General features: G+C 43.1%; 1 protein-coding gene across 3 annotated transcripts in view; it reads left to right on the top strand.

Moving 5' to 3' along the window:
* Positions 1–20,209, top strand: part of PAM (peptidylglycine alpha-amidating monooxygenase) — a 780,628-nt gene that overhangs the window by 666,739 nt on the left and 93,680 nt on the right. For all 3 annotated transcript variants that reach the window (XM_029572646.1, XM_029572654.1, XM_029572664.1), the window contains 4 exons: positions 15,143–15,259; positions 16,603–16,675; positions 17,095–17,305; positions 19,669–19,869. In XM_029572646.1, coding sequence (XP_029428506.1) covers positions 15,143–15,259; positions 16,603–16,675; positions 17,095–17,305; positions 19,669–19,869 — 602 coding nt within the window. The remainder of the gene's footprint in view (positions 1–15,142; positions 15,260–16,602; positions 16,676–17,094; positions 17,306–19,668; positions 19,870–20,209) is intronic.

The raw sequence follows: 20,209 nt of genomic DNA, 5'->3' as shown, positions 1-20,209 counted from the left end.
TGCCTAGCGGCCTATGGGATTTCCATATTGCTGCCTTCAGGCCTTTGTGTTCGTTGTTCTGTGTTATCTTATCTAGTTCTTGTCCAGTCTTGTCTGGTCTAGTCCTTGACTGGTCCTGCCCATGTGAGCCTTGTAGTACTGCCCTGCCCAATCCTAGTCTTAGTATCTTTTCCCTGTCTTGCCTATGTATTGTTGAGCCCCGGCCTGAACCTATTTCTAGTCCCTCTCCAGTTCCAGCTTGTATCTGTATTCATTCCCAGTCCCAGCTTTGTGTCCTGTCCCTATACCTATTACTCAGACTCCAGACTATCTAGCCTGACTAAGACTTGCTCCAGACTATCCAGACTCTCTAGCCTTGTTCTAGTCTGACCAGCCTTGCTCTTGCCTGCATATACTTACCATGTTATACTGCTGCAGCAAAGACCCATTGTCCCCCAGAATCCAAGTGCTTAACCTGTGGAGGAGGGAGGGAGGTGGCTAGGCGGAAGACCAGCCCAAGTCCTGCCCAACATCCAGCCATGATGTAACCCAGGTCTAGAAATCCTGCTCCTAGGGTGATGTACACCAAGTCCAGAAATCCTGACAGAAATGTTGTTCAGTCTGTGTCTCTTTCAGGGGTCTCGGAGTTTAGTATTACTTAAATTATTTTAGTAAGCCTTATTCCTTGTAGCTTTTACCCAATTAAAGTTGCCTCCTCTTCAGTTAATCCCACCTATAATCCACTTGGTTTAGTTCTTCCTAATCATGGCCTCACTGTTTTAACTCAAAAACTCTTATTTTTGTCTGTATGTCTTGTAATATTCCATACAGAACTGGGACTGATATTCCATACATATGTCATTGTATACAAGAAGGGGCTGCTTAGAAATTACTTTTTCTTAGTGTTCAGACAGGTGAATCCAGAACCAGTGGGTTATGTAACTCTACCAGCAGATGGAGACAGAGCAAAGCAGACATCACAATATATATTCTCTGCAGTGACATCAGCCTGCCAGTATTCTCCAGCAAATGGTGGGCGTGCCCCTCCCTACTGGAGATTGCTTAAAAAAGAACAAAAAAAAAGGATTTTCAAAGGAGAAGAATTATTTGTCTCGCTCTCCTTGTGGTTCTTCCCTCAGTTGAGAATTCCTGAGCTTATTTCTTGAATCCTTCCCTCAGATGCCTTGATCCAGTAGCTGGTTTTTCAGCCGGCATGGTCTTAGCTGTAAAAAAAAAAAAGTTGAAAGGCAAGTGGGTGCAGGAGGCAGAGTGTGGCGGTGATGTCCTTACCCTCACCCCCCCCCCCCCCGGTAGCTGAAGACTGATCTTGTACTCTGCCAGGATGGGCTGAGCTCAGATAAAGGGGGAAAGAGGAAAGAGAGAGGAAGGGGAGTTAAGTAGGGCTTCCTCTTCCTCCCCTCTCCGGTCTCTGTGCTCGGCATGCCAAACCGACGGTTGTTCTTGCCTCCAGGGGAGCTTAGGGAATGTGGGCAGCATGGTGGATTGAGCAGTCTTTTATGGCTAGGCCCCACTCTTAGGCTTGTCTTGTTTGCTGTGTGGTAGGTTGCAGCGGCATTTTTGTGTATTTTTTCTGCACGCAAATCTGCCCTCTTCAGTTCCGTCTGTTCGTGCTTGTGTGCTTGGCTGTGCGTTCAGGTTGTTCACCTGATTGTGTGCCTAAATTGGGCGCCTAGTTAGGCATCTGGTTAGTTAAGCACATAGGAGCACCTACGGGGTGCCCAGGTGTGTGTGAGCACACATACGCACATGCTTATTTGTGCACACTTTCTGAGCGTCATGGTGGGAGCTCAGTTTGTGCGCTTATCAAGGCACAGTGTTGAGCCCCTTAATTTTGGGCACCTAGTTTTTTGCAGTGTGAAAGAAAAAAAAAAGACAGCTGAGCGCACTATTGACAGAATGGTGTCAATTGCAAAGATGTTTAAGCACCTTGCCCTATGTGTTGCTTGTCGTATTTGGGCATCCCAACCTGGTGTCCCCTCTAACTTGTCAGTGCTGTTTTGGAGTCTCAGGGAGAATTGCCTCCATCTGATTTTACTAAGCCCGGCTCTTCCCAGCCTGCTATGGGAATGGAGGAAGACTTGCCAGAGGTGTCGCTTGAATTTGGGATTCCCCTAACTTGTTCATCAGCAGAGAAGGTAGTTCAGTGGGCACATGTCCGATGCCCCCTGGTTTTGGCATGAATCCCTCTACCTTTACTTGGATAGAATTTTTTCAATGATTGCAGTCTCTTCTTCAGGTGCAGTGCCCGGGCTCAGCCAATCTTGACAAATCAGGATCGCAGTCTGCAGATTCCCTCATGCCTGGTGTTGTTGGTTAAGTGTCAGAGTAAGCCTAGATCTGCTGCAGGCCTTCCCAACAAGGACCCAGATGGCATGGATGATGAAGCCGATCCTTCTTCCCTGGAAGATGGGAAGTTGCTCCCATATATAGCCATAGAGAACTATGGCTCCAAGCCATAGTTCTATATGGCTTGGAGCCATATAGAACTATGTTGCATTTCTTTCATAGAGATAAGTTACTGGCTCTGATTCCCATACATTGAAGGTGCTGGAAGTTCCAGAGGCTGAATTTGTCTGAGCCAAAGAAAGATCCCATTTTGATTTCTTTGCGTAAAGCCTCTTGTTTCTTCCCTATTATGGAGGCCATTCAAAAATTGATTGATCTTGAATAAGACACCCTGGAAGCTAATTTTAAAGGGGGATGAGTCTTGGAAGGACTGTACACCCTGGATCCAATTGCAAGAGAGCAATTGTGTTTTCTGAAGGTGGATGCGCTTGTGTGTGCCATTACCAAGCGGACAACTATCCCGGTAGAAAGGGGAGTGGCCTTGAAGGATGCACAGGATAGGAGAACTGAGGCTATCCTTAAGCAGGCTTTTGAAGCAATGGCAATGAATTTTCAGATAGCTTCCTGTTGTTCCCAGGTGGCTTACTCTTGTTTACTGCTCTCTCAGGAGATCAATGAATCTCATGTGAATTCCAAGGCAGTGATGGAACCAGCAGCTGCCTTTTGGTCCGCACTTCAGCCACAGGGATGGTTTCGGTAATAGTGGCTAGGCGTCAGCTACTGCTGAAAAATTGGTTGACTGATGCAACCTCGAAGTCCTAGGTTCCTTGATTACCAGCATGAGAGGTCATACTAGGGGGTTCAGACGTTTTTGACCCCATAGACGAGCGGCTTTTCAGAGGACTTGACCTTTGGGTAGATCTCAGTCATTTTGTCCCTGGTAGCCCAGACAGAGCGCAGTCTCAGGTTGTGGAGCACCCCAAGCCTCCCAATGAAGGTGTGCTCACCTACTCCTGGGAACAGGAGATAAGAGGTTGCCTCTCTCTTTTTTCTATCTGAGGTGGATCGAGATCACGTCAGACCAGTGGGTTCTGGAGGTAAGAGATTATGCGCTGGAGTTTCACAGTGTTCCTCGGGATGTGTTCATGGTGTTGCCCTGCAATTCTCTGCAGAAGAGACAGGTAGTGAAATGTACGTTGTTAAGACTTTCAGCCTGTGGGCTGTGGATCCAGTGCCAATATCTCAAGAAAATACAGGCCGATATTCCATTTATTTCGTTGTGCCCAAGAAGGAGGGCTCTTTTCGTCCCATCCTGATTTTAAAGGGCATGTGACTCATTTTTGCATGGAAACCTTATGCTCCGTGATAATGGCAATACAATAGGTGGAGTTCTGATGTCTCTAGATCTGTCCGAGGCATACCTGCATGTTCCCATCCGGCTAGAGCATCAACGATTTCTGCGTTTTGCAGTTTTGGGATGTGATTATCAGTTTTGAGCGCTACCTTTTGCTTTGGCCACTGCGGCCAGAATGTTTTCCAAGGTTATGGTGGTGTTGGTGGTGGTGGTGCTGGTGGCAGAGGTAAGAAAGGATGGGATCCTGGTACACCAGTACTTGGATGACTAGCTGATTTGGGCCAAGAATCTGGAAGAGAGCCTCCAAGTCTCGCGCAAGATGATCTCCTTGTTTCAGGAGCTAGATTGAGTCGTGAACCTGGCCAAGAGCAATCTTCAGCCATCACAATCACTAAAGTATCTCGGTGTTCAGTTCAACATGAAACAGGGCAGAGTGTTCCTACTGGAGGGGCCGTATTCAGAAGCTGATGGCATAGATGTGTCTATTGACAAACACAATATGCCCGACAGTGTAGTTTTATCTACAGGTGCTCGTATTATTGGTGGCAACCCTGGAGGTGGTACCAGGGCCGAGGGCACACATGCGTCCTTTTCAGCACAGTCTGCAGTCTCATTGGAGCCCACAGTCTCAAGACTATTCGATTTGGCATCACCTGTCGATGGAGGTCTGCACTGAACTGCAGTGATGGTTAAAAGCAAATCATCTGAGAAAGAGGGTTTCCTTAAGATCACCAGACTGGCTAGTACTCAAGACAAATGCAAGTCTCCAGAGTTTGGGAGCTTACTGTCAGGAGCTGACAGTGCATGGGCGCTGGAGTGCAGAAGAGACTCTCTGGAACATCAATCGGCTGGAAGCCTGAGTGGTCCAGTTGACATACTTGCAGTTCAGCAACAGATTGCAGGGTTGAGTGGTCCAGATAATGTTGGACAATGCAACAACAGTGTTTTACATCAATCAGCAGGGAGGAACCAAGAGCTAGCAAGTGCTGCAGTGGGCAGAAGTGCATCTTCAGGAGATCTCAGCCTCGCACATTGCAGAAAAAGACAATGTAAGAGCTGACTTTCTCCACAGATACTCTGGATCCAGGAGAATGGGAATTGTCAAACAAGGTGGTTCAGCTAATAGTGGATCACTGGGGCCTTCCATTTCTGGACCTACTGGCGACTGCTCACAATGCGAAAGTTCCTTGCTTCTTCAGTCACAGGAGAGATACAAAATCTTTGGGCATTAATGTCCTCATGCTAGAGTGGCCGAACGACAAGCTGCTGTACGCTTTTCCCTTGTAGCCCATGTTGGGCAGAATGATTCGGAAGATCGAGAGTCACAGGGGGATGGTGCTTCCGGTGGCACCAGATTGGCCCAGAACACCGTGGTATGCAGATATGCGAAGGCTTCTGGTGGACACTCCCCTCTGGTTTCTGGCGCACAGGAATCTACTTCAGCAGGAACTTGTTATTCACGAAGATCCGAGTTGATTTTGTCTTACGGTATGGCACATGAGAGGGCTCAGTTGCTGAATCATGGATATTCTACTGCAATGATTGCCACATTGCTACAAATGAGAAAGTTCTCTACTACCTTAGCCCTATGTGCAGGTTTGGTGAGTATTTGAGGCTTGGTATGATGATCAAGGGTTTCTTCCTCGTTCGGTTAAGATCCTGCTCATTTTGGAATTTTTGCAGGATGGATTGAGTAAAGGATTGGTCAGTTCATTAAAGGTATAGGTGGCGGCTCTTGCCTGTTTCCAAGGTCAGGTGAGTGGTGCACCCTTGTCGTCTTATCCAGAAGTGGCCCGTTTCTTGAAAGGAGTGAAGCATCCTCGTCCTCCCTTGCCTCCGGTTGTCTGTTAATAATCACGTTTTTGTTAGTTTGTCCACAATTAGCTTTTGCAGAGAATACTGGCAGACTGATGTCACTGCAGGGGTATATATACACCGTGATGTCAGCTTTGCTACGTCTCCATCTGCTTGTAGAGGTGCATAATCCACTGGTTCTGGATTCACCTGTCTATACTAAAGAAAAGGAAACTATCAGGTCAGTAGTAATTTCTCCATATAACTAGCGTTGTCCTTAAAACATTCCAGATCCCAAATATCATATTTGATAATATTTAATTAAAAGTTGTTCATCCTTAATTTGATCCCACCTACATTAATTCTTCTTCAACATGGCCTGGCTGTCTTAACTCAAAACCTCATTTTCTATTGTATATTCAGTTTGTCCTGAACAGATTGTAAATTCCAAAGAGTTGGGACTGTATGTTTTTGAATAGTGCTATGTATATTTGCTATGCTCTATACAGATAATAAAAGAAATTCAAGTGACATTCATAAGTGGGGGATGGTTAGCACAGCCACTTGCATCTACTGTTGTGCCATAAGGGTGGGACGGTGCACCAGGAGAGAAGGTGGAGAGAAAAACAATATTCTAAGTTGTGAAGGAAAAGCCAGAGATTGCTTGTGATCAATGGCAGTGATTTCCAACCAGTGTGCCTCACACCGGCAGCTGTGTCACTGTCCTCTGATCCTGCGTGATCAGATCGGGGGAGGTGCCCAGCTGTAAGTGCTCCCAGAACGATAGGTCACGCGGGATCGAGAACCAGACTTGTCGCAGGCAATTTGGGGCAACCAGAATCATGGTGCCCCCCCCTATCCTGCTGGAGCTTCACGAGAGTCTTCCACACCAGTGGGAGTGGAGGATACGCATACAGTAGGCCCTTGCCCCAAAACCAGGCAAAGACATCCAAAGCTGGTTCCCCGTCCTTCCTGTACAGGGAGCAGAAGTGGGTCACTTTGTAATTCCGGAGGGAATCAGGGCAGAATGCGCCACCCGAACCTCCGGTCGCTGGCCCTCACTGCCTGGATGTTGAAAGGGTAGTCTTGCAGTCCCTCGACCTTTCTGATAATGTGTCGCAGGTACTGGTGGCTTCCCGAAAGCCTTCCACCAGGAAATCTAACTGGTTGAAGTGGAGGAGGTTCTCTGTTTGGTGTGAGGCGACAGGTCTAGACCCTTTCTCGTGCCCCACTCCGCGACTATTGGACTATTTGTGGTCCTTATAGGAGTCTGGGCTACAGACCACCTCGATTAGGGTTCACCTGAGTACTGTCAGTGCTTATCACCAGTGGTCGCTCAACCCGACGCCTGTGGGGCGTTCCGGACATGGATCTTTTTGCTTCCCTCCCCCCTCCCCCCCCCCCCCCGGAAGGCTACTGCCTTAATTCTGGGTATAGTCAGAGCCCCTAGTTTCGTGCGATGCTGTGGCATGGGCCTCAAAATATGGCCCTTGTCATAGGATTTGCTATTTCCTATGAAATTGTGAGAAACAGAACAAAATTTAAATTCCTATTCCACCCAGAAGAGAAATTGGTAATTGGGCAGAATAGAAATTTCTATAAATAAATAAACTAGGAAACCATAAGGAAAGAATGGGGATGAGGGGGCACAAGCACACAAAGGCCTCTCTCCCTCTTCCTCTGCACATGGATCCTCATTGTTTCTATCTGTGCTGATCCTCTGTACCATTACTCACCCCTCCTGCCCACTGGCTGATCCTCTGTCTTGGACAACCAGCCAGTTTGATTGTCTCTCCCACTTGCAGAATGAATACAGTGGCGCTTCATAACTTGTCTTCCTCCTCTTGCTTCCTAAGCCAGGTTTGTGGTTTGAAGCGCTTGGTGTTGCAAATGGTTTAAACCAAAAGTCTGGGCTGGATGGCAGGAGGAGACAAACGTGGCATGAAGCACTTCTCTGTTCCTTCTGGAGAGAGGAGTATCTGATTAGGAAGCAGGGAAGAGAAGGCAAGGGAAATGATTGTGCAGCAGGTAGAAGGGATGATGGTGTGGATAAGAAAGACTTGGAAAAAGAGAGAGGAAGATATGATAGGGATGGGAGAGAAGAGGATAGGCGTGGAAGAGAGAGAGAAATAAGAGAGGATGGGGTAAAGGAGTAGACTGAGGATGGGAAGACATGATACAGGGGAGTGAGGTCTGGAAGTGGGAGCAAAAATGGTAGATCGGTAGGAAGCAGAAGGGGGAAATGGGGAAGGGATATCTTGGGTGAGAAAGTGAGTGAGAGAAGATAGGAATATGAGGGCGGGAGAAGGAGAAGAGAATGGGACGTATGAGAGTTTGGATATGAAGTTGGTGGCAAGACAGGGTTGGAACTGGGAGGTAATAGGAATTGAGACTGGGGAATAAGAGTCTCGTAAGAATGGAGAAAATAGCAGAAGGGCAGAGGCAGGCAAGAGAAAAAGCACCTTTAGGAGGGAGAAATGAAGGTAAGAAATAGGACAAGGAATGAAAAAAGGTTATACGAGGAAAATAAACTAGCCAGACACACAAGAAAGGCTGAAAAACTATTTCTGTAATGGAACATTGTTTTACATATTAAATCATGTAAGTGTTATGCAAATTCATGAAAATATTTCACAGAATTGCCACAGGGTTTTTAACAATTTTCAGTAGGCTTTATCCCTGAGCCGCCACAGAAATGTGGGGGTGTTCGGCATAGTGTTGAATTTCATGCTATAAATGTTTAGTATTCATTTCTCCAAAATATTCAGCTATTCATGGATGTGAGATTGTGCTGCTTGCTTGTTGTTGTTAATGCAAATTGCAGGCAGATGAGCCTGCTGCTGTCTGGCCAGCAATTTTTCCCAGAAAGAAAGAACGATTAAATTTGGCTGCTTTCGGTGAAAAGCAGTATTCACTGCCGCTCCTCCTTGCCTAATAATCTGGATCACTTGTTTTACCTCGATCCATTGCATTCTTTTTGCTTTATTTAGCAGACAATGCTCTCCATCATTCAGCGTTAACAAAGCTAAAGCTAGTCTGCTTTAAAACGTGTAGAAGCATGAATGGAGAATAATAATTGTATTCATAAGTACTTTTGAATGAGTCCGTAGTGCTCTGTTTTAGTACCGATTCAGTGCTTAAATAGCATATTGTGCAAAAAGGTTGCAGTCTAAAAGATGTTAACCCTCTGGACATGGCATGAATGGTGCTGGCATATTAATCTATATTTAGAAAAAAGAAAAGAATTAAGGTATGATGTAGTATTCATGTATTTAAGATTAGCCGTATTAAGCGTCTCTGTCATTTCTGCTTTTCAATGCTAGAATTCAAACTTTAGGAGAAGCACAAGGTAGAGACGTGCAACCAAGCTCTCTCATAAATCTTTATTTTACTCTGTTGTGGGGCGAAGCCATAACTAAATTTTTGGGGGAGCCACCTCCACCCCTTACCCCATCGTATGTGGGTCTTCATGGTTGTGATTAAAAAAACCCTTTCATTTTCTTGCAACACTCTTTCCTGTCTCTTTGCTCCCTCCTTGCCATGTCTCTGCTGTTTCTCATGATCCTCTGTGATGATGGCAGCAACTTTATATAAGAGTTAATACTTTAGGATGCTGAAAGAGCAATTATGTAAATAGGATTCCACCCAACCTAGGTGTTCCTGAATTTTTAAGGAGCTGAATGGAGAGGGAATAGTTACATGCCCAAAGCAAACAAAAATACTTTAATAAACTTTTACATGTCTAGCCCAAGGGCAGTAGTGTTTCCCATTCAAGTTAGCCCCCTTAAAGGTGCAGGGGGATCATGGACTGGCAGTGATTCCAATGCCTCCAGGCCCTCTATCTGCTGATTCTTTAAGGGGCTGACAGATAAGACCAAGACCCTGCTGCTAGGGATGGTGGCTTGAGCCAAAAGTAAGGGGCACAGGCCCCTGAAGCCCACTCGTGGCTTCACTGCTGCCCCGTTGTCTATTAACTTGTCAAGCTTGCCATGGAAATATTTGGAACTGTAAGTCCATCAACAACATTGGGGTAACAGCCTGTGTTGCTTGTCAGCAGTTCTGACTGTGTCGCTAGGGGCAGATGGAGCCAACTTGGATTCTCTTGCTTTTCTTTGAGCCCCTCGCTTGTCATTCATGGTGTGAAATTATCTGAGTTTCATGAGAAACTGGAACCCTGCACCCATAACTGCATTGGGGCTATACCAGGACTAGTTCAGCTTGTCTCCAATGTCTTGGAACTCCTGTATCCTGCAACCTGGCAGCTGTGGACAGGAACCAAGACATAACTGAATGAGAAGAAATGTTGACCTTGACTCTTTCCAAAAGCCATGAGGGAAGGCTTGGCTTTATTAAAAATAATAATAAAAGTTATGGACAAAAATAGAGCTTTAAAGCAATAAATTGCATTTCTACCTATTTCAGTATGGAAGTACAAATCATCAGAACTGAACCAAAGAGAAGTTAGGCAGCAATTTTGAATAACCTGTGCTGCTGAAAATGTACATGGTACGTTATACCTGCATACCATGTAGCAATTTTTCAAAGAGAAAAACTACCTGTGTAATTTCCCTTTAAAAGTCACCTATAAGGTATGAGGGTTAAAAATTCCCAATTAATCTGCTTTTTCTACAGGATGCAAAACCCACATAGTTTTGGAAATCAGATCTATGCATGTTGTATCCCCATCTCCCCTAGGAGTGCCTGCTCGCAGTCCAGCTGAAAGTACATACATGTGTTCTTTTAGCTGGGCTGAGGAGGGCTATTTGTAAACAGGTTAATTTACCCAGGTAAATGGCTTTGAAAATGGTCTGCTCGGTGACTAGTAGCATTTACCGGTCCATGTGTCCATGTTCTCTCTTACTGCTGCATGGTTTTAAGTTCCCACAGAAGAACAAGCTAACTGTATTACTTTGTGCTTCTATGTTGACAAAGCAAGATCAATATTCATTTTTGTTAAACTAGATGCATTATTAATAAGCATCTATTTTAGGGGTCTATTGCTACCTTTCTTAAAAAGGTCCAGGAACAATATGTTCAAACAAAGTGGCATGAAATCACCAATCTCTGGGTATTTTTAAGGCCAATACTCCTAAAGATTGTGCAGGTTTGAGATAGTGCATATGCTTCTCAGCTATGTCTCACCTTTTTGGTAATGTGCGCCAGATTTGCTTTAATTTGATCACCTTCCAATATTAAAATCTGTGCAGTAGTGAATAAACTAAGTATTTGAAAAGATTCATGTAGTGTTTTGCATATATGGACAGTAGATTTCTTTATACAGACATAGTGCCCAATGTTCACTGTATACCATTGTGTCAGGCCAGACAATCTGCCCTGTCTGCTTGCTTCAGCAGTGAATCATCTGGTTAACAGCGTGAGAGCTTGTTTAGTTTGATGTAGACACTGCCACAGATGCCAGTCAGTGAGTTGCTGGGTAGGGTAAGAAGAGCTACTTTGAAAAGTTCTCTTCCTTATGGAATGGGCATGGTACTGATCAGAGAAGACCAGTAGAATTTTCACCAACCCTTCCCATTTTATAGAGAGAGGAACAGAAGTCTTTGTGCCCTTTTACAGCTGCAATGGACTCATCTTTCAGCAACATGCTGACCCATCAGCGTACTTTGGTTTAATTCTCCTTATTGTTAATATAAGCATGGTCATTGGAGTATCTGCAGCATAACCAACATCCTCACCCTAATAACTGCAAATGAATCATTTAGAAAAACTGGCTAGATACAGGTGGATGGCAAATCACAAAGAGCAGTATTGCGAACCTGTTCGCTCAAAACGCCAAAAATCACAAAAGGCCTGCTGATGCGGTCCCGTCTTTCTACAAAAAATGTTTCTAACAAAAATGTTTCTATAATATTAGTGTGGTGTAAAGTGACGTACTGTTTTCAAAATAGATTTGGCGATACCTTTTGTGATTTTTGGCATAGATACAGGTGGAAACAGCAATCTGTTAAATTATAGAATTGGTGGTTATTTTCACCCTAAAATATGAGAACTAGAATCAAAAAATGCAACCTCTCTGCTGTGCATTCCTACCGGTAGATATCCCAGTTCTGCTGTGTTTTGCTTATGCTCTGGAAAAAGGGCATTGTTTTGAATGACTAAATGGGTTTTGCGAGTACATGCTGTCTTCCTATCCTGTGTGGCAGAGTTCATATATAATGGCTTTCAAACCCTGGGAGAGGAAAGAAGTGAAATTCTGAATGGGAAAATGAACTGAAAAAAAGTCTCTACTGCAAAGATTTTCTTCCTATTGGCTAATGGATCAGAATTCTAGTCCATGGTGAAAGAAATGAATAAGCAGGAACTGGCAGTCTGAATTGTTTGTCAGCGCACAGAGCCAAGATACCCAAAGACTGCAGTTGAAATATCTTCCTTCACCACACATTGTAGACTCTCCTTGTGTTCCTGCTTCTGTTGTGGTATAAAAAAAAAAAAAAGTTTGCAATCGTGATTTTCTAGAGTGCGATGTTGGCCTTCCTGATGGATCTTTTTAAAATCCTATCTTTGCTTCATTTTGGTGGTGCTCTATATATCAGGGTTAATGTGTGCAACGTAGTGCTGTATCAAGCATTCATAGTAATATGGTAAATGATAGCAGGTAAAAGACCATCCAGGTCTGCCCAGCAAGCTGCTTATGGTAGTAACTCCCACTTCATGTAGGTTACCCCATGCCTTCTGTTAAGGGTAAAAACTTCCACTCCGTGCAGGTTAGCACCATGCAGAAATGATACACCTGAAGTTAATATAGATCACCTCATTTTCTTCATTTTCATTTCTGTCTCCTAACTTCCAGGGAACCGCAGGGGATTCAGTCACCATTCTCATCTTTACCACCTCTTCCAGGAGGGCATTCCATGCATCCACCACCCTCCCCGTGAATAAATAGTTCCTGATGTTGCTTCTGAGTATTCTCCCCTAGAGTTTCATGTCATGACCCATAATTCTCCAGTTTCCTTTCCAACTGAAAACGTTTGTTTGTGCCTCAGGGATTTGTACTGGGATTGGTGCTTTTTAATATACTTCTAAATGATCTGGAAAGGTGAACGACTAGTGAAGTGATCAGATTTGCAGATGACACTAAATAATTCTGATCTGTTAAATCACATGCGGATTGTGAAAAATTGCAGAAGAACCTTGTGAGATCTGAAGACTGGGCATTTAAATGGCAGGTTAAATTTAATATGGACAATTCCAAATTGATGCACATGGGGAAAAGTAACCCACGCTGTAGTTACACAATGTTAGATTCCATATTAGGACTTACCACCCTGGAAAATGACTTGGGTGTCATAGTGAGCAATACTTTGAATCCTCGGTTCAATGTGTGGTGGCGGTGGTAAAACAAAACAAAAAAAACCCAAAACACAAGGTTAGGAGTTAATAGGAAAGGAATGAAAAATGTTGAATGTCTTAATGCCTCTGTATCACTCCATGGTGAGGCTGCACCTAGAGTATTGTGTGCAGTTCTGGTTGCTGTATCTCATAAAAGATATAGTTGTATTGGAAAAGATACAGAGGGCGACAACCAAAATGATAAACAAGATGGAATGGCTCCCCTATGAGGAAAGGCTAAAGAGGTTGAGCTGTTCAGCTCAGAGAAGAGACACCTGAGGGAGTATATGGTAGAGATCTATAAAATTATGAGTGAAATAGAACAGGTAAATGTAAAATGGTTATTTACTCGTTCAAAAAATACAAAGAATAGGGGGTACTCCATGAAATTAGTATGTAGCACATTCAAACGCAACACACAATTAAGCTTTGGAATTTATTACTGGAGGATGTGCTTAAGGCAGTTAACTTAGCTGGGTTTAAGTTTGGACAAGTTCCTGGAAGAGAAGTCAATAAACTGTTAACTAAAAAGACTTAAGAAATGGCCACTACTTATCACTGCACAATAGCAGCATGGGATCTATTTATTGTTTGGGATCTTGCCAGATACTTGTGACCTGGATTAGCTACTGTTGGAAACAGCAGACTGTGCTTGTTGGACCCCCCAGTCTGACGACGGTCCAGTATGGCAAATTCTTATGTTCTTATGTTAATACCTTTCAGGTATCTGAAGGTCTATATCATATCTCCCCTGCACCTCCTGTCCTCCATGTTTACATATTCAGATCCTTCAGCCTCTTCTCATAGGTCTTCCAATACAGAGCCTACACCATTTTGGTAGCCTTTTTCTGGACCACTTCCATCCTTTCTCTATCCTTTTTGAGATATGGTCTCCAGAACGGAACATAGTATTCCAGGTGAGACCTCAACCAAAACCTGTACAAGGGCATTATCACCTCCTTATCCCTGCTGATTATTCCTCTCTCTATGTAGCCCAGCATCCCTCTGGCCTTAGCCATTGGCTTGTCACATTTTTTTTTTGTTTTGTCTTCAGATCGCCAGATTCTATCACCCCAAGGTCCCTTTCCTAGTTCATGCACCTTAGTCTTTCACCCCATCACATACAGTTCTTTTGGATTACTGCACCCCAAATACATGACTCTGCACTTTTTGGGCAATGAATCTCAGCTGCCAAACCTTTGACTTCAAGCTTTCTTAAATCACTTTTCATTTTCCCTACTCCTTCAGATGTGTCCACTCTGTTGCAGATCTTAGTATCATCTGCAAAAAGGCCAACTTTTCCTTTTAATCCCTCCACAATGTTGCTCATGAAGATATGAAACAGAATCTGTGCCAAAACTGATCTCTGGGGCACTCCACTTTTCTCTTGTCAGAGTAGGTTCCATTTATCATTACATACTGTCTCTGGCCAGTCAACCAATTTATAATCCATTCTGCCACCTTGGTACGTACTGTCAGGCTTCTCATTTTATTCATGAGCCTCCTATGTTGGATCATATTAAAAGATTTGCTGAAATCCAAGTAGATCATGTCAAGTGCTCTTCTTTCATCTAATTCTCTAGTCACCCAATCAAAAAAATCAGTCGGATTCATTTGGATCTTCTGGTGAAACCATGTTGTCTCAAGTCCAGCAACCCACCATATTGTAGATAGTTCACTATCTTTTCCTTCAGCAGTCTCCCCATTAATTTTCCTACCACCTAGTTAAAGTTATCCAGCTTGGAGTTCCCAGCCTCCTCTCTGCTACTACCTTTATGAAGTGGGACCACTACCGCTCTTCTCCAATCATGCAGCACCACACTCATTTCCAGGGATCTATTGAACAAGCCTTTCAACAGATCTGCCAACACATCTGAATTCCTCATCCCATCACAATAACAGTGCTTTAGGGAATAATGGAAAAAAAATCATAGGCATATTCACAAAAGTTATTACTAGGGTTGCGAAATGGGAGAAATACTGCATGGACTAGGAATGAAGAAGTCCTCTACAGCACATGTAGCATGGACACTCCGAGTGTAACTTAAGCCACTGAGCAACCTTAGTATATTTAGAAGACCGTGTGCCATTGTGTGTTCAAAAGGTTTTCTTTTATGTTCACCAAATGGGCACCTTGCAGGCTGCACAAGGTGCTTTCCTTTCCGATCGGTTGTGGGTATTCTCCAGTGTTCAACGTTGACGTGGTCTCTCTTGTACTCTGGAAGCGATTAAGAACTTTAAATCAAGTACAGTCTTCAAAATGCTGTTGAAAGTGGTATGAACTTGGTTTCTGAATCAGATGCTAAAATGTGCTCATTGGTATCGATTCTCTCATATCTTTTCTTTCATTTTTTTTTCCAGTTCATTTGACAGGAACTATGTGTACCAACAACGGGGAATTGGACCCATTGAACAAAGCACTATTCTTGTGGTAGACCCAAGCAGTTCTGTGATACGCAAATCTACTGGCAAAAATCTGTAAGCTTTATTGCACTGTATTACCAAAATGCAAGATTATGTGTGTGTGAGGCACTTTTTTAACATCAGTAAAAGTTATTTTACAGAGTGTAGTTGGATCAGCAGTATGGGGGGAAATATGTAGTGCTGAGCTTTTATAACTAGTACGTAGTTTTAAAATCCCTTTGCTTCAATGTCCAATTTGCTTTACTTATTATTTAGCAATGATTGTTAATTCTATTCCTGTGTTTTTCATATACAGACGTTCAGAATTCACACTGCTTATTTCCTTAGAACCTGTCTAAAAATAGGATTTAGAATGTTTCTCTAATGTAGCCCCCAATGTAATTTTTTGCAGTCAGAAAAAGCACCCTCCACGTATTTTATTCCTTCCATTGGGGACCTAACTCACTGCTGTTGTATCGCTCCCTGTTCTCCAGCTCCTTGCACAACTGCTGCCGACTCCATGGCTCTGCATGAGTTTGACCCATGTGGTGCCTGGGCTCCCCGAACATTCAGTATCCCCTCCAAGCCCCCATCCCACCTGATCTCCTGCTTATTCCTTCTACCCTACTTCCCCTCCTCAGCTGGCAGGAAGAGAGTTGAGGAAAATACTTCCTCCACCTGCCACAAAACTTTGAACAGCAGAAGCAGGGAGGTATACGGCTGCGCTGTCCTCGCTTGCCTGCTGAGATGGAGGGAGGAATTGGGGTGGGAGAGAGGGTTGTTTTGTGCACAATGGGGAAATGGGTGAGTGTGTCAGGAGATCGTACAGTGAGGCCATAAAAAATGTTGTGGTGAGAACCTCTGATTTACAGCGTTCTTTTCATTTCCATGACAGCAAAAACTACCACAACATAAAAAAATCAGCCTGAGTTTTGGGAACAGATGAGCATATATATAGTTTAGTTATGGGCCCCTTTTCAAGCATCACTGATTGGAGATGAATTACATAATGACCCCTAAGGAGAACATGCTCTTCAAAATGTCAGTATGACGACATCATCCAAACTGGCGGGGGTGTTGCATGAATGCTGAAAGTAGTTTTGACAATATTTTGTATAGGATAAAATAGCAATGCACAAGTAAGGAAAATGGACAGGCCACATGGGCCTGGAAGGCTTTATCTGATAGCCTATTCTGTGTAGCACAGGGGCTTTACCTAAGGGATGCAGAGCTTTACTCTGGTTACCAAATTTCTTGGCTCAACATTCTTCCATCATTGATTGATAAGGCCCTATTAATTAAGCATTGCAGAGAACTAACTGCATGGTAGTTGATATTTTTGGCAATGTTCCCAGCTTAAAATGAATGATTGTGCACCACTCTGTTTTTAATTGTTCTTTTTTCATGTATGATTGCAGCTTTTATTTACCACATGGCATGAGTATAGATAAAGATGACAATTATTGGGTCACGGATGTTGCTCTGCATCAGGTTTGTTTCATATCATTTCACAGTGTCTAAGAAGCATTGCTATGGTACGATAGTATGACTGTGCCAGCATTAATGCTACATATTTATGATGTTATTTTAAGCAGTAATTGTCTAAAGCTACCATTTATATAGCATTGGCTGACTGCTCATGGAGGGTAACTTTCAAAGTAAAATGCAGATGTAGCATACTATCATATCAATTTTCAAAACCCCATTTTATCCACATTAAGTGCACTTGACGAAGGTAAATAGGCTTTTGAAAATTGCTATGATACTATGTTATATTTACATTTACATTTCCCTTTGAAAATTACCCTGAAATGCCTTAGTATCTGCTGCATTCATGTTTAAGTCTTTTCATAACTGGCATGGTTCTTACAGATTTTCCCTTTCTTTTTATGCTTGTAAATCTTTAAAAGGTATATAAGCTGGGAGCTAGTGGCAAAGAAGCTCCCATCTTAATTCTGGGAAAACCCTTTCAACCAGGCAGTGACAAGAGTCACTTCTGTCAACCAACTGATGTGGCTGTGGATCCTATTACAGGCAACTTTTATGTGGCAGACGGCTACTGCAACAGCCGAATCGTGCAATTCTCATCCAATGGGATGTTCATTATGCAGTGGGGGGAAGGTATGTACAAAAACCACATGATACCCTGTACTTGTGCTTGATCATTGCTGTGGCAGCTTGTGACCTGGAGATGCTTTTTAGGTTTTTTATAAGGGCATAGTATATGACGTTCTGGTTTCTGTAGCATGTCAGAAATAGAGTTGTGATATATTTTTTTTAATCCGTTCGGTTTGTTGACAAATACATAGGGAAACAGCAATATAACGAATAGAAAGGCCATCATTAACCATGTATGCATAATTTTCGCTCCATTATTCTATAGCAAATTTCCCCTTCCCCATAGGAAAAATAGATAAAATCATCCATCTGTCTGCGTGGAGGAGGTGAGGTGGGAATTTCTAAGACATGTGCACCCTTCATTGGGGGAACTGCATGTTCTTGCACTCTAAGATGGATCATACGAATCAAGAAAAGAGCACCTAAAGGTGGGGAAAGAGAGGAGGCGTCCTCCTCAAACTTTGCACCATACTTTGGAGCTGCTTTGTCTTCATCTCCTTCAGAATCAATCTGAGGAGCAGCAGCAAGGCCCACACACGAAGTCTCATGCTCTGTCAGTTTGGAAGAGGCTGGGCTGGGACAAGTAGGAGAGCACCCGCCCTCTGAGAGGTGGAGTGGCTCTGGAACGAGTTCAGACTACAGGTCACACCAGCCTTATGAATACTAAAAACCGTTTTTTGTGGGAGGGGAAAATTACTGTGGGAATTCCCGCCCCCTTCTTGCCCCCCCCCCCCCCCCGCCCGTGATGTTTCTCACCTCCGGTAATAAAATATTGTGGCTTAGTAAACCCCTTAATCGAAGGCTTTGGGGTAACCACAGATCGGCAGCAGCTAACACACACACACCACCACTGTCACACACACACACACTTCCCCTTACACCCTTGTTGGGCAGATTAGATGGACTGTTTTGTTCTTTATCTGCCATCTTTTACTATGTTGTTATTTCTGCTGGTATTTCCTGCAACAGTATTGCTGCTTGCTACAGTATGCAACAGCAATTCCCCAGCATCTATACAGATAAATAATGGTTTCTGGTGGGTGGCCTGGCCTTGGATAATAAAGAATTGGGGATTGTCCTTATTGTGAAAATTGTTAATAATGCTTTTCTAACTTGGAATCTAAGTTCTGGGGAAAATACATGCATCCTTTGTCCTGAAAATAATGTCTATATTGAGCTCTATGCACTATAGGAGTTTTTAGCCACTTAATACATCTGTTTCTAAAATAACTTCTATAATTACTATCTGAACTTGAATATATTTTTTGTGACTATTTAAAAGTACAGTAAAGTATTGATTACCTGAACTGCTGCAGTGACAGCTAATTATTGGAAGGTCAGTTACTCGAGATTTCATTTCACCACAGAGTGGCTTATAATCCTTTTATTATCTCTCTTGTTACTGGCCAAGACAGCAGCAAAGAGTAAATCAAAGAGCCTCCCCGTTCCTTTTTTTGAACACTCAAATAATGATAGTAGATAAGGACCGCAAAGTCTGTCTGTAATCTGCCCATTCCCGGTACACCACCAAACAGTCTATACTGGATCTCAGGCTTTACCCTCTCATCTTTATATCTAAGGAGTGTTTCCTAATCCTCTCCTGGAGATCCACACTTAACTGGTCTGTTTTTCAGGATATCTGGGTCTCCAATATATGCAAGTCTATCTCATGCATATTCATTGTGGTAATCCTGAAAACACGACTAGCTAGCTGTGCCTCCAGGAGAGGGTTGGGAAACACTGATCTAAGGATCCTATGAGCTAACAGAGATGTTTGGGTGCATACTATCTCTAAAGCCTTGAAAACTGAGTAAAAACACGTAGTAGACACGTTGACATTTTGGTAGAGAAATGACAGCATTCCATTCAGCTGTCTCCTGACTGTTTACTATATCCTCATTTAATCTACTTGCAAAATATTATTTGGGAAATTTGACCTAGGCTGGGCTTTTAACTTAAAGTTTACCCAAAAAAGTACATTTCTTATCTTGTTAACCTTTGTTTGTTTAACGCTTTCGTAAACCGACATTCGTTTGCACATCACATCGGTTTACATTAGAACTATTGAAATAGGAAAGGAAATTACTTCTTAACAATTCGCGTAACTATGACTTAACAATATGAAACAACTATGTAGTAGTTAGAAGGGTGGAAAGGAGGTAGGAACATGAGATCAAAGGCATATAGGAACAAGTAAATGAAAATTGGTTCTTACCTGCTAATTTTCGTTCCTGTAATACCACAGATCAGTCCAGAGAAGATATAACTTTAAGATATACGGTTGGAACACAGACATTGGAAGTAAGCTCTGAACTTGCCAAGTTGGGAAAAATAAATCCAGCATGAGATTTTTTTTTTCTTTACAGCATCTTCATCGGGGGTAGCAAAACCTGGGCAGTTCCGTATTCCTCACAGTCTGACTCTTGTTCCGGATCTCGCTCAGCTGTATGTGGCTGACAGGGAAAATGGACGAATTCAATGCTTTAATTCTGAAACTGGCAAATTCTTGAAAGAAATCAAACACAAAGCCTTTGGAAAGGAAGTCTTTGCTGTCTGCTATGCACCAGGTAATGTCTGTGATTGGCTGTATGTGTTGTTTTTCCCTACATTGAAAACATGGAGAGGATGATATTCAGAAGCCAATAAGACAGATAACAGAAGAGTTATCCATCTATATGGCAAAGTGGTGATATTTGAAGCTGTAGTTGTCTAAATTCTAGCCACATAACAGGGCAGGCGGGAGATGTTTCAGGGTGGATATTCAGAGTTAACTGCTTAACCTGTGTGGTTATTTCTGGTTGCACCATAGAGCTGTCCTAAAGTTAGTCAGATATACTTATCTGGCTAACTTTAAGATAGCCAGGTATATTCCGCTTTGTGGTTGTGCCACTGAATATCCCGGTTATG

Source organism: Rhinatrema bivittatum, chromosome 1, assembly GCF_901001135.1.
Source record: "Rhinatrema bivittatum chromosome 1, aRhiBiv1.1, whole genome shotgun sequence".
Taxonomy (NCBI): domain Eukaryota; kingdom Metazoa; phylum Chordata; class Amphibia; order Gymnophiona; family Rhinatrematidae; genus Rhinatrema; species Rhinatrema bivittatum.
The sequence above is the reverse complement of the archived record's forward strand: the minus strand, read 5'-3'. Positions and strand labels throughout refer to the sequence as shown.